Source organism: Manis pentadactyla, chromosome 13 (assembly GCF_030020395.1).
Source record: "Manis pentadactyla isolate mManPen7 chromosome 13, mManPen7.hap1, whole genome shotgun sequence".
In the NCBI taxonomy this organism is placed as follows: Eukaryota; Metazoa; Chordata; class Mammalia; order Pholidota; family Manidae; genus Manis; species Manis pentadactyla.
The window spans coordinates 55,108,543-55,123,586 of record NC_080031.1 but is presented as its reverse complement, the minus strand read 5'-3'; the positions used below and the strand labels follow the sequence as shown (position 1 = coordinate 55,123,586).

The 15,044-nt window shown below is 44.3% G+C and overlaps 1 protein-coding gene across 1 annotated transcript; it reads left to right on the top strand.

The window, feature by feature from the left end:
* Positions 1-1,599: 1,599 nt before the first annotated feature.
* LOC118931243 (olfactory receptor 14C36-like) lies at positions 1,600-2,535 on the top strand. Its single transcript, XM_036923526.2, has one exon. It carries the CDS (start codon positions 1,600-1,602, stop codon positions 2,533-2,535), a length of 936 nt encoding a protein of 311 aa, XP_036779421.2.
* The last annotated feature ends 12,509 nt before the right edge of the window (positions 2,536-15,044 follow it).

Sequence of the window (15,044 nt, the reverse complement as noted above, 5' to 3'; positions counted from 1 at the left end):
TTAAGCTGATACTTAAATATTATAATGGTATGTGTGATTTCCTATATAAGAAACATATCAAACAAGCTGTAGTTTCAAGTACTGTCACTCTGGGGAAAGGAAATCTTGGGCAAAATACTTCTAAAAACCAAAATCAGTCAAAGGGAGAAATAAAGTTTAAAAACCCATTTATTTCTCACAAACTGCAGTCTCAGTCTGTCTTTCTTCTCTGTTCTAGCAGCAACCACACCGACCTTCCCACTCACCTCTCAGGAACCCATAAGCCCTCTGTTGCCCAGGTAATCACCCATGGATATAGAGATGAGCTTCTCTACCCCTGAGTAAAGACGCAAATGCACTAAAGCCATACTTCTTTCCACCTCTGAACGCCTATTGATATGCAGATGTACTAAAGCCAGGCGAGATATTCTGGAAAAGTTACAATTTTACCCACAAATACAAATATTGAAAATGTTCATATGACAATAGTGACAAAAGTCATACTCAGTCAACAGGAGGCAAGAAATTAAATTACATGAGATTTAAAGGATAGACAGTAAAATTTTAAATTTTAGGGAGAAGCAGAGCTTAAAAATAAAGAAACAATACCATGTCAATCATTTAGATTAATATTTTACATGGGGAAAATTTCTGTGAAGGATTCATGCCAAATTTAATAGTAATTTATGAATGCAATGTAGTTATATAAAAAATTAAACCATAATATGGGAAATGATATTCAGAAAATAAAAACAGGAAGGGAGTAAGATTTCTTTTGTTATATTGTGTTTTGCTTTGTTTTACAATCACATATGATTCAATAACAACTCTAGGCTGTTTTAACATGAAGACAAAACATTTGCAAATAAAGTAAAAATTCAGTATATTTCCTAAACTGATCATGTTAATCTTCACTACCAAAGTTTAAGTCAACTAGATAAGTGACTCTTGAACATGACATAAGGAGTTTTATTTTTCCTCCAAACTTTTAGTAATGTTCCTTTTCAAAAACTAAGTAATTTTCTAGAAAATTGATATTTGAAAATAATACAAAATATAAATCTAATGATGCCAGCTTTGGGTCACATAGCAATGCCAACATTTTGTGACAGTGTGGACACTCTTAATCTTAACTGTGGCACTCACACTGAGAAGACCAATGTACAAATCATGGACTCATATACAAATCCATGGACTGAAGAGCTCTGAACTAAATTTCTGCTCTCTCATTGTCCAGGAAGAATGTGTTGTCCAACTTATAACATAACTAAATATCTCTTTTTTACAATTTATCTCTATACAAAGAATTTATATAAAGTGAACTATGTCAGTCTTCTTTGAAACAATAAGCCTCATAAACTGGATATTACTGAAGATAAACAGTTCTGTGTGTCATATCCAAACAGTAGGATTTGGGAGCCTAAACCCTAAAACTTTGCTCCATTTTCCTACTCAGGAGTGGCCGAAAGATACATAGTTGAACTTCCAAAAACACAGAGTCCAACATGTGAAACAGATGTAAATGCTGTGAAGAAATTACAGTAATTTTATTATTTTTCCATTTCAAGTCTTTCATGGTTTATCCCATTTGCTTTTCCTGTTCAACCAGCATTTCCGGAAATGGCCAATTCCACCATGGTGACTGAGTTTCTTCTCATGGGCTTTGCTGAGATGCTGGAGTTAAGGGACCTACATGCCCTGTTATTTCTACTCATGTACTTGGCCACACTGTTAGGAAATCTCATCATCGTCTCTGCCACTACTCTGGACCAGAGCCTTCACACACCCATGTACTTCTTCCTCAGGAATCTGTCCATCTTAGACATGTGCTACATTTCTGTCACTGTGCCAAATGCCTGTGTCAACTCCCTCACTGACAACAGGGCCATTTCAGTGGGTGTCTGTGCAGCTCAGATCTTCCTCGTGCTTTGGCTTGCTGTTACAGAGCTTCTGTTCCTCACCATCATGGCCCGTGACCGCTATGTGGCCATCTGCCAGCCCCTCCACTACCCCATCATCATGAACCAAAGAATCTGTATCCAGATGACACTGGTCTCCCTGCTCAGTGGTCTGATCTATGCAGGTGTGCACACAGGGAACACATTCCAGCTGTCCTTCTGTCGGTCCAACGTGGTCCATCAGTTCTTCTGTGACATCCCCTCTCTGCTGCAAATCTCCTGCTCTGACACCTTCAGCAATGAGCTCTTAATTCTTATTTCTGCCATGGGGATTGGTGGTGGTTGTTTTATTTTCATTACCATGTCATATATTTGCATATTTTCTACTGTGCTCAAGTTTCAAAGGAGAGAGAGAGGAAAGGCCTTTTCCATGTGTATCCCTCACATCCTGGTGGTGTCCATTTTCCTCAGTTTTGGCAGCTATGTGTACGTAAGCCCTTCAGCATCCTCTGATACAATTTTAGACATGATTTTTTCTGTATTTTATAGCATAGTTCCTCCACTCTTGAATCCTATAATCTACAGTCTTAGAAACAAACAGGTAAAAGATGCTGTGAGGAAAATTGTATCAAGAAAGTTTTATTCAGGAAAATTATAAAGATTCTTTTCAGGTTTATCCGAAGGTCTCAGTAAGATTCAAACTTTTGGAAAACCCACTATTTTTCTCTTTTACCCATTAGACTGCCAAATCTTGAGTTACATGTACTGGAATTGAGATTTGACTCTTGGAAAATAATTTTGTTTTATATCACCCTTTCAATTTTCTAAAAAAAATGAGTAAGTATTTTTAATAAATAGATATGATTCAAATAATATGTTAAGAATCATTTTAAATTGTGTTTGTAATTTATCTATACTTAACAAAATAAATATTATACAAAAGGAAATCTCAACAATTTCAACATGGAGTTAGCTTAATGGCCATATTACCTGATTTTATGCAATGAAATAAAAAATAATAAATACTATGATATACAATTATAGAAATTCAATTACTTGGAAAATTTTTAAATGAAATAAAATAATGATCTAAGAATCATATATAATCAAGATAATAATGTCATGTATCTGGAAAATGGCAAAAATTATATCCACAAATGAGAACAGATCAGTAGTTTTAATCTACTTATTAATAAGCTAAAACAATTTTCCATTGTTTGTGGAAGGTACCATGTACCTTTCGCTGAGTTTCTCATTATATCAGCAACTCCTTGCTGAGTGGAACATTTTCAGATTATAAATCCTTGCTGCTGGCTACAAGTTGATTCTTATCTTCTCAGATATATTATCAAATCTATATATTTTTTCTGAGTGATGAGTCATGTCTGACAGTTATGAAAACTTAATCCTAGGTATCATTAATTGTATTAAGTAATACAAATTAGTACTAACATGCATATTTACCAATATTAACTTTAAATTTATTTAAGCTTATTAGGGTGTATAGCATAGTCCTCCATCCAAACTTGTGACTTAAGAACCAGTATAAACATTTCCTTGTCTTTCATAACAGTGTATTTTCCTTAAACTTTTTGTTTTATAAGCTGGTATACAACTTTGCCTCATTAATTACTAACAGTATTTACACATATTCAAGAACAAAAGAGAAAGAAATCAGTTCATATAAATCATGCCTAACACAACAAGTCTCAATAAAATATATTGTTTCCAGGTTGGGAGCCTAGAGGTCAGATGTCAAAGTGCAGGCAGTCTTGGCTCTTTCCTAAGGCTGTGAAGAGAATCTGTTCTATGATTTTCTGCTGGATTCTGCTGGCTTTCTGGCAAACTTTGGCATTCCCTGGTCTCTGCTGCATAACCCCCATCCCTGCCCGTATTCTCATGTGGTACTCTGTGTGTGTGCGTCTGCTTCTAAATCTCCCTTTTTGATGATAATACCGGTCATACTAGAGGTTAGGCTTGAGCATATGAATTTTTAGTGAATATAATTCTATCCATAATGTCAATGAAAAAAGTGAAAAAAAAATCACTGAGTAGTTAGCTGATGAAGAACACTAAGGGATGTTTTGGTAAAATGTTCACAGTGGTCATGGTGACTAATTATCACTTTGGATAAATATTCTTTTACAGAGTGTCAATTAAATCCTATTGCTTTTGAACAAGAAAGAACTTCAGTTTTGAAAGGAAGGGAGTGACACACAGCAGCAATTCACCAGAGAATTCCGCTTTATTAGGGAAAGGTGCTGGGTTATATAGGAAGGGGTATGGGGTGATTGTGGTGTTACTTCTATGGGGCTGGTGGCTATTGGCTAGGTGTTGGGATTGGGAGGGGCGAGAGAGGTGATTGGGCTTCAGGTGGCGCCAGCGGGAACCGAGGACTCGGAAGAGAAGCAGGAGGTTCTCCATCTTGTGGGTGGGGGCCCTTCATTCCCCCTTTCTCCTCTATGAGGTTGTGGACATTGTTTTCTCTCTGACTGCTTCCTGCTGAATGGGAGCAGAGAAGGGAATGAGGGCTTAAGGACTGGGAGGAAAGGGTTGATAGGACTCCCCACAGTAAGGACAAGTAGATGTGGACTTCTTCAGGTTGGAAATCAATGAAGGTTCCCTGTAACCATAGGTCAAGGACTTGTTGATTCCAATGGTGCCAAGAGGATACGGGTGCCAGAAGCCAGGCGTCTGCGGCCATTGTTTCCAGGAACAGTTTCCAGCAGAGAGAGGGGTCCATCTCAGTGTGTGGTGAGGAGGTCACGTGAGGGTGAGGGATCTTCTGTGGCTAAAAGCTGGTAGTTCCTGAGTAAAAGCTGGTTGAAAGTTTGATTAGAGATTTTACTGACTTGGGATTTGATAAACTTTATTATTCAAGGCAAGAAGAGATAGGCGAGGAGAGTGAATATTATGTGGCCTGCAATGGGCCACAGCCAGGTTAGGAAGGGGTTTGTTAGTATTGAAGAGAATGGGTTGGAATTGGAAGCAGAGTGGAGGCTGGAGGCAAGGTCGGTGAGTTTGGTAATATCAGTTTCTACAATGCCGGATTCGTTGATGTAATAGCAGCACTCTTCCCGAAGGAAGACGCAAGTGCCGCCCTTCTCGGCTGTAAGCAAATCTAAGGCCCGCTGGTTTTGAAGGGTGACCTTAGCTAGCGAAGTGACCTCTCTTTGGAGAGAGGCCAGGGAATTGGCAGTGGATGTCAGGGCTCCCTCAAGTTTGGTGTTGAGATCTTTAATTGCCCATATAGAGTGACCCAAGGATCCTCCCCAAAACCCTGCCCCAATCGCTGAGGTGGTTAAAGAGATACCGGCCATGATGTAAAGGAAAGCAGCCCTTTTTGTGCGCGAGGGCAAGGGAGGTTGGAGCTCAAGAAATTCTGCCATGCTGTAAAGTGTAAGCTGTGGGATTAGGGTGATGAGAATGTAGGGTTTATTGGAATTGGGAGGCAGTGAGTTAAAAAAACTGCCATTGCACCAAAAGAAGTGACCTGGTTGTGTAAAATTCTTAGAGCCAGAGGTAAGGGTATAGGTAGAGAGACAGTGAAGTGCACTGGAGAAGGGAGGGGTTGGGCCTACACAGTAGTGGATGGTGAGATTATCTGCGTATTCTGGTTCCCATATGGGTATGTCTGCCAGGGGACGGAAGGGTTGTCCTGCATGGAAGGAGTAGTTGGAAATATAAAGGGGCACGGTGGCCATCAGTGGGCGCTGTAGTGATGCGCACAAGAAACAATTGGCGGTGTTCAGGGTGTGGTTGAGAAAGATGGTGGTGTCTTGGATGAGGTGTAACCAAGAGTAGTAGCAGGGGTAAGAAGATGAAGAGGCGCCGTCAAGAGTTTGGACAGTATCTTCTTCGGAATGTCCGATGTTGGATGCAACTTGTGAGATTTGGGAATGAGAGGGAAATTACTCTTAAGAGATATGAAGGGTACCATGGGCGGTCGAGGACCCCCCATAGTAAACTGAGGCAGTAACTCCAGTGGCCCTTCGAGAGTTCCAGGGATCTGGGATTAATAAGGATAATGAGCTGTTGGGATATTTTATGAAATGGTTGGAGGAGTAATACTGTGGGTACTGGGAGTTACCCATGTAGTGAATGATCAAGACCTGTAGGGACATCCCCCATAGGTGTCTGGCCATTGCCTGCAATAGGCTTGTTTTTGGTCATAGAGGAAGCAGAGGTAGGGAGAATAAAGGTAGCTGCTAGTGAACAATTCAGTGGAGGGAGGAAAGTGGAGGTATAAAGGCTCGGAGCAGCCTTTCAGAGGGCAGTCTGATGTGGCAATGAGGGTTGTAACTTTTGTTTGATGCTGTGTGAAAGTCTGTCTGACTTTTAATCGCCATACAAAGGAGGCTGGGGTGGCAGGGAAGACAATAGGAATGAAGAAAAAAAGCGAGAGAGCAGTAAAGGAGGAAAACGTCATGATTCGGGTATGGATGGCAAAGGGGGTAAATGGGAGATGTGGAGTTTCAAGGGATCAGAGGGATGAGGCATGGTAGAGAAGACAGCATCTTGGGCTGTATCCAGACTCTGAATTGTGACTGATGGGTCTTGAGTGTCCAGAGAAGGTGGGTCCTGGGTGTTTGGATTCAACCTGGAGATATGAATCCAAGGGGTGGCAGAGTTATCAGGCAGTTATCAGGCAGTAAGACCTTGGTGGCCAAGGGGGTGCAGAGAATAACTGGGTGTGGACCTTCACATTTTGGGGTGAGAGAGGGCCAATCCTCTGGTGGCTTATGAAACACTAGTTGGCCGGACTGTAAGACAGGAGGATTTTGGGAGGCGGATGGATCAGGAAGGAGCCAATCTTGATATTTCCACAATTCGGTGTGGAGGAGAGAGAGTAGCAGAAGGGCCATACTGGGAGGAATCAGTCCTTTGTGTGAAGGGAGCCCTGGGGGTAGAATTGGGCGGCCGTACATGATCTCAAAGGGTGACAAGAAGGAAGGTCTCTTTGGGAGGGCCCGAATGCGGAGTAGAGCTAAGGGAAGTAGGCGAACTCAGTCAAGATGTAGTTCTAGAGATAGTTTGGTCAGGATGTCTTTTAGAGTTCTATTGGCTCTTTCTACTTTTCCTGAAGCCTGTGTTCGATAAGGACAGTGTAGATGCCAGGGGAGACAGAGCGACTTGGAGAGGTTCTGAATAATTTGGGCAGTGAACTCAGGGCCATTATCTGATTGGAGGGAAGTGGGCATCCCGAACCTAGGAAAGACCTGGGTGAGGAGGATAGAGGCAACTGCGGATGGTCGTTTGTTAGTGGTGGGGAAAGCCTCGACCCATCCTGAAAATGAATCTACTAACACGAGTAGGTATCTGGTGTGCCATACGGGGGGCATGTTAGTGAAGTCTATTTGCCAATCTGCGGCGGGGACACTACCCCCTGCTTGATGAGCTGGGAAGGGACGGGCCTTGAGGGGAGTATTAGGGTTAGTGCGTTGGCAAATGGTGCACCTGTGGGTGATTTGGTCAAGTAGGGTTTTGTCTTCAGGAGAGAGAGAAAAAAGGATTGTAAAAAATGGATTAAGGATTGGGGGCTAGGATGGAACAGATCGTGTAAGAGGCAGAAGAGACACTCTCTGTCCTAGGAACAGAGGGTGTCTTGCAATAAGGCTAAAACCGCACGGGCAGACGGATCGCTGTCTGGTGCTTCTTCTGATAGGGCAATCGACCGGGCTACTCTGTCAGCTTTATTGCTACCTCTTGTAATGGGGGAGTCGTCCTTTTGATGTGATTTGCAGTGGACTATGCCCAGTCGGTGTGGGAGTTGTGAAGCCTCTAGAAGTTTAGTAATTAAGGCTGAATTAGTGATGGAATTCCCTTTTGTGGTGAGGAGGCCTTGTTCTTTCCATACTGCCACGTGAGACAAAAGAATGTGGAATACGTATTTGGAGACAGTGTACAGTGTGAGAGACGTGTGAGAGTGTGAGAGTGCAACCTCTGGTGGCTGCAATGAGTTCGGCCTGTTGATTGGTTGTACCGGGGGGTAGGGCTCGTGCCTCGATGACGTCTTTGAGGGAGACTACTGCGTATCCTGCATAATGGGTGCCCTCATGTTTAGAGGAGGACCCATCAGTAAACCAGATGAGGTCAGAGTGTGAGAGTGCTCCTTCGGAGATCGTGGAGTGGCACGGAAGGAAGTTGTGAAAGGCTTCCAGGCAATCATGAGAGGGAGTATGAGGAGAGTAGGGTAGAGGAAGAAGAGTGGCCGGATTCAGGGACTGGCAGAGGAGGAAAGAAATGTCTGGATTTTGGAGGAAAGAGGATAGTAAGGTCAGATATCTGGAGGGAGGGAGAGTCTGTAAAATTTTGTAGGTTAAGAGATCCTTTAGGTGATGTGGGGACAGAATGGTAAGGGGAGCCCCGAATGTCAGTTTATAAGCTTCCTTCTGCAAGAGCTGTCCAACTACTAATGCCCGTAGGCAGGGGGCCCATCCCCGAACTGTGGGGTCTAATTGCTTGGAAAGATAAGCTACTGGGGCAAAGGATGGGCCATAATATTGGCCTAGGACTCCTAGAGCTTGACTGGAACTCTCATGAATGTATAATGAGAAAGGCTTCAACAAATCAGGAAGATGGAGAGCTGGGTCTTCCACAAGGGCTCACAGAGCTTAATGAAGGAGTGTCTGGGTGAGGAGGATAATGGTTCTTCAGAGGGGCCCTTACTGAGGTCGTATAGGGGTCTTGCCAACAGGGAGAAGTTAGGGATCCACACTCTAAAATACCCAGCCAGGCCTAGAAAGGAAAGGATTTCTGTCTTGGTTTTGGGAACGGGCAGGTCAGAGAGGATCCATTTTCTGTCTTAGGTAATGGACATTTTGTTGAGATAGAAGAAATCCGAGGTAAGTGACAGAAGGGGAAGAGATTTGAGCTATGACAGGGGATACCCAGTAACCTCTGGAAGCTAGAAGTTTAAGTAGGGAGGCAGTGTCAAGTTGAGTCTGTTCCCACGAGGGACTGCAGAGTAGAAGATCGTCAATGTATTGTAATAAGGTGGACTCAGATTGATCATGATGAAACTGTTTGAGGTCTTGAGCTAGGACCTGTCCAAAAATATGGGGACTATCTCGGAAGCCTTGTAGCAAAACTGTCCAAGTGAGTTGTTCAGAATGCCTTGTGTATGGGTCCCTCCAGGTAAAGGTGAAAAAATCTTGGGAGGAGGGTTCCAGAGGGACAGAAAAAAAATGTGTCCTTGAGATCTAGGACTGAGAAGTTGGAGGCCGAGGCAGGGATCTGCGATAAAAGGGTGTATGGATTTGGGACTAAGGGATGGATAGGGACAATGGCCATGTTAATGAGGCGAAGGTCTTGGATGAGGCGGAAAGATCCATTGGTATTTTTAACAGCTAATATGGGGGTATTAAATGGGGAGTGAGTGGGTCTGAGGTAATTTTTGTAAAAGATCTTGAATGATGGGTTGGAGGCCTATGAGGGCTGAAGTGGTTAAGGGGGTATTGGGCCTGACAGATATACTGAGAGGTGTCACATAATTTGATAGAGGCAGGAGGACATAGAGCCACGGAGGGGCTTGTAATGTCCCAAACTTTTGGATTTACAGGGTGTATGAGGGAGGAACTGGAACTTTCATTGGGTAGAGGGGGCTCGTCGGCTATGAGGGCCATTAGAAACGGAGTACTGGGGGCTGTGGGAGTGGATATAGTTATGGAAACATGGAGGAGAGAAAGGATGTCTCATCCTAGTAAGGGGATGGGACACTGGGGCATAACCAGGAAGGGGTGGTGAAAGGTATGGGATTGTCTTGGTTTATTGGGAAAATCCGTTTACCTCCTACCCTGTCTATAGGAGTAATGGCAGGCGTGGTAGGGCTCCGGTATTCCCGCAAGACTGAGAAGGTGGCTCCTGTGTCAAGGAAGAAGGAGATCGGGCGACCGTCTACTATTAAAGTAACACTGGGCTCCTGTTTGGTGTTGGAAATTGTCGGGCGAGAAGCCACCAGGCCCTGTCAATCTTCTTCTGCCAGCCCCACTATGGAGGGCTTAGGATGGGGGTTGTTCGTCCAGCCTCCCCCTTCAGGTGGCTTGGCAATCAGACCCCCAGTGGCCTTTTTTGTGGCATCTGGGGCATGGGGTGGTAGGAGTTCTGGGGCAGGGGCATGCCCTTGACCAATGTCCTTCTTGTCCACACTTGAACCAAGCTCCTGGGGGAGGCTTGTTTGTAGAAGAGGGCCCAGGTTGTGGTTTTATCAGCTGGGCCAACATTTGGAAATTGGCCTGATCAGCCTTTTGTTTATGGCATTCTTTCTCCTCCTCCTGGTTATGGAAGACTTTAAAGGCCACTGTTAGGATTTCAGTCTGTGCTGTAGCGGGGCCCTCTTCTAACTTTTTGAGTTTAGCTTTAATGTCGGGGTAGCTTTGAGCCAGGAAGTATGTCATAAGGACATGTCTCCCGTCAGGTGTTTCTGGGTCTAGGTTGGTATACTGTAATAGGGCTTGAGTGAGTCTGTCTAAGAACTCAGAGGGTGTCTCCTCCCTCCTTTGAATTATGTCTTGGAGCTTTTGAAAATTGACTACTTTACGAGCTGCCTTTATCAGACCTGCTATTAAGCAGGAGGCAAAAATATCTCGAGAGTGGAGACCCACGGTGGTGTTATAATCCTAGTGTGGGTCTTGTTCGGGGGCTGCGGTGGGGCCAGGTGGATAGGTGGGGTCAGTCCTGTGGGTTTTGGTGGTGTGCGTTTGGGCGAAGTCCCAAACTCGTCTGCACTCTTCAGGAAGGAGGGTATTGGCCAGGAGCATGAAAATGTCATGATGTGTGAGGCTGTATGACTGGAGGGTCCATTGAAACTCTTTGATATATGTCGTGGGATCAGTGGAAAAGGAACTTAGGCATTTCTCAAGTTGGGCTAAATCTCCTAAGGAGAAAGGGACGTGAACGTGCACGATGCCTTCGGATCCTGCTACCTACCGGAGGTGGGCGATAATTTTGGGAGGCCCTCGGATCGAGTCTGAGGAGAACTGAAGGGTTCTGGCTCAGTCTGTGGGGGAGAAACAGGTGATTTGGGCAAAGACAGAGGAGGCTCCTGGAAATTAGTTAGAGGGGGGCTGAAAGCCTCAGGCTTGAACTGCAAGGGGGGTGATGTGGGGGAGGAGATGGTAGTGGAGGAAGGGGGAGGGTCTGTTGTAGGAGAGGAGGGGGAGGCTGTGAAGGAGGAAGGGGGAAGGGCTGTTGTGAGAGATTAGGGGGAGGCGGCAGCCACAGTGGTGGTGGAGGAAGGGGGAGGGGCTGTTGTGGGAGAGTAGGGGGAGGCGGCGGCGATGGCGGAAGAGGGCTGAGGGGTTGTAGGAGGGGGAGGATCTGAAGGGGGAAGTCTGTATGGCGGAGGTTCGTCGGCTGGGTTGAAGGTAATCGAGGAGGGACTGGGAGTGTGTGGAAGGGAGGGAGACGGCTTGCAGGCTACGAGAACTTGGGGCAGGGAACAGGTTGTGCAGAGGCTAGAGGCTGGTATTTTGAGCTAGGAGGTGAAAAGCTTCGATATAGGGAATCTCCTTCCATTTTTTCAGGCCCTGGCAGTAGTTAAAGAGATCGCAAGTGATGTTAGGATCAAGAGTTCCCCCTGTGGGCCATTGGTTGTTATTGTCTAGGGGGTATGTCGGCCAATCTTGGGAGCAGTATTTGCGGAGAAGTTTTGGTTTTATATCAGGCGTCAGGGAGAGGGTGGCTTGATACTTGAGCAGGCATTCAAGAGGTGAACTTTCAGGGAGGGATGAGGAGGCTCCCATGGCTAAAGGACAGAGAAGGAGACAAATAGGGGAAAACGAATGGAGATCCTCGGACTGGGAACAGACCGCAAGGGGACAAAGGGTGTCCCCGATGATCCTTAGTGGTCTGCGGAAACTCGTATATGAGTCGGTTTCTTAGGAAGTGTGGGTCGTCACCCAGACTTCTCTAAGAAGGCAGAGTGCCGGAGTCCGAGGTACCTGTACTAGGAGTTTCTGGCAAAAGGAATTTTTGGCGGAAGGAACGGAAGGAGGATGGGGGGGGAGGGAGCGTTCTCATCCGCAAAGGAGTCACCTCGTTTATGGCTGTTGGAGGAGGGGCCTGAGGGTCCGCCGCAGCCGTGAAGGCCTAAGGCGGGGAGAGTTCCCTCCTTGTCCCCAAGCATCAGGTCTTTGCCGGACGATCACGGTCAATGGTGCTGCGATAGCTCAGGGAAGAATGTCCCACCCCGGGGGAAAAGTTACCTAAAGGCCAGAGAGGAGTGGTGTGTGTGATGAGCCAGTGCTGGAAAAAGAGGATGAGGGCAAGCTGCTGCTGGTGTCGGGGGGCAGGGGGAAGACGGGGCCCAGTTGGGGTGTCCTGTCTCCCGGGTTTCGACACCAATGAAAGGAAGGGAGCGACACACAGCAGCAATTCACCGGAGAATTCTGCTTTATTAGGGAAAGGTGCTGGGTTACATAGGAAGGGGTATGGGTTGATTGTGGTGTTACTTCTATGGGGCTGGTGGCTATTGTCTAGGTGCTGGGATTAGGAGAGGGGAGAGAGTTGATTGGGCTTCAGGTGGCGCCAGAGGGAACTGAGGACTCGGAAGAGAAGCAGGAGGTTTGCCATCTTGTGGGTGGGGGCCCTTCAAGTTTGGTGGTGGAAGAGATTGAGTTTTGTGGTTAATAAAAAAGAAGAATATACCTATAGTTCTTTATGGTTTTCAGCTGATTAGAATTTATTCATGATGAAATATAATGATCAGTGTTAATATCTTCAAGAGAAGTGTTCTTCATGCATTTTTTTCTTTACAAATATTTTCTTATAACCTCTCCCCCATATTTTGACTTAGGATAACCACACAGGGGCTACATAAATTATCAGGGGCTATACAACCATCTTTGTTTCATATGACCTTTTTATGGGACTTTATTTTGTTTTTTCCAAGTTTTTCAATCTCTTTGATATAGAATCACCTGGTGCATAAGCCAACAGGATGGTGTCTCTGCCATAGCACTTAATATCTGTGAACAAGTTACCTTTAACAGAAACAATTAGGATTAAACAACATAACTGAAATTCCTAGAGCAGCAGATGTGTAGATGAACAACAGACACAAAAAAGATGATCAATGCCACTAATGACCAGGGTAATGTGAAACATAACCGCAGTGAAATATCAACTCGCACCAGAGTGGCTGATATTAACAAGACAAGAAACAGCAGATTTTGGCGAGGATAGGGAGAAAAAGAGCAATAGTAAACTGCTGGTGCAACCAGTATGGAGGTTTCTCAGAAAAGTAAAAATAGAAATATCATATGACCCCAAAATACCAGTTCTGGGAATTTACCTGAAGATAAAAGTGCCAGTAATCTGAAAGGTATAGGCATCCCGTTGTTTACTGCAGCATTATGTATAATAGCCAGGACATGGAAGCAGCTGTCATGTCCATTGACAGATGAATGGATAAATAAGCTACGGTACATAAATACAAAGGAATATCAGTCATGAAATATATTTGCAGCAACATGGAAGAACCCAGAGGGTGTTATGCTACAAAAAGTAGGTCAGACAGGAAAAGAAACATATGGTCTGATTTCACTTAAAATGGAACCTAAAAAATAAAGCAAATAGAACAAATGAAACAGAAATAGACTCATAAACACAGAGAACAAACATGATTGCAATGGTGTAGGGGGTTGTGGGATGGGAGAAATACTTGAGAGTTAAAGAGGTAAAAATTTCCAATTATTAAATGACTCAGAGTGATTAAAGTGCATCATAGTTAATATTGTCAATGTATTTCAATATCATTCTATGGGTATAGTTACTACCTACAGTTACGGTGAGAGTTTTGTAAGGTAAAAAATAAGAGTCAGAACTTAGTTGAAATCTCAATAAATAGAAGATATAAAGGAGAATCAAATAACAATTCTAGAACAGAAAACCATACAAATTAAATAAATCCCAGGGATTGTCTCAAGAGCACAGGCCACGAAAAAAATAATCATTGAACTTGAAGGAAAACAATATAAGTTGCCCAATATGATGATTGGGAAGAAATTAGACTAAATGAGAATGAACCGAACCCATATAGCCTTATGGGACTGTAACTCGGCAGGGGGGGGGATTCCTGTGGCAAAATACCTTTGAAACTTAAATCAGTCAAAGGGAGAAATAAAGTGGGAGAAACCCATTTATTTCTTACAAGCAGTCCACTTCTCCTCTCCCGTGTCTCTTGTGACCCAGCTGCAGAAGAAGGGACCCCACCAAACTTCTCACCCAGATAAATCCTGGCTCACACAAGTAATTACACACCGATATTGAGATGGACTACTTCTCTTCAACATTTGGAAACACCTATTGATACAGAGATTCACTAAGGCCAGGTGAGAGATTCTGGAAATGTTGCAATTTTACACAGAGCTCACCTCGCCAGATATTTTTATTTACAATCTAGTTGTTACCATTTTCTGCAATGGCTCCTGTGTGAGAAAACTAGAGCATTGTGACCAGACTAATAACATACAATAGCAACAATGAAATTGTGGTAATTCTCAAGCCAGAGGATTCAGCTAGGTTCAAAGACCTATGCAGATAAAGTCCATAGCTCACTCATTACACAGGTGGCCAGTAGTTGAAGAGGTAGAGAGTTTAGAGCAATCATCACATGGCAGTTACAGCCAGGGGGCAGGACATTCTCCATCCAGTAGCCCAAAGACCCCAAAACTCTTGTAAGACTGCCACAGTGGTAGGGGTAAGGAAGGCCTGGACATTGTCTCTGACTCTTTCTGGGATAACTTTAGTTTTACCTGACCAGATGACCCCCAAGAACTTTACAGACAAACCAGGTCACTGAACCTTGGTGCTTTTCACAGCCCATCCTTTCTCCTGTAGATGTTGCAGCTCCCTAGAAACTGCCCCCTTTTAAATCTGCAAGAGAATCAGATGTTAGCAAAATGTCATCAATGTAGTGATACAGCCATGCTGTTTTTGATTTCTTCCATGTGGCCAAATCTTGGGCTAAAAGTCCGTGACAAATGGTGAGACTGTGGAGGTATCCCTGAGGAAGGACAGTGAATGTCCACTGCCATTCTTCCCACAGGAAGGGAAACTGTTCCTGACTTTCCTGTGCTATGTCAGTGGAGAAGAAAGCATGACCAAGGTCTGCAATATAATGATACATTCCCAGTTCATGACTGAATGTGTCCATAATAGCTGCTA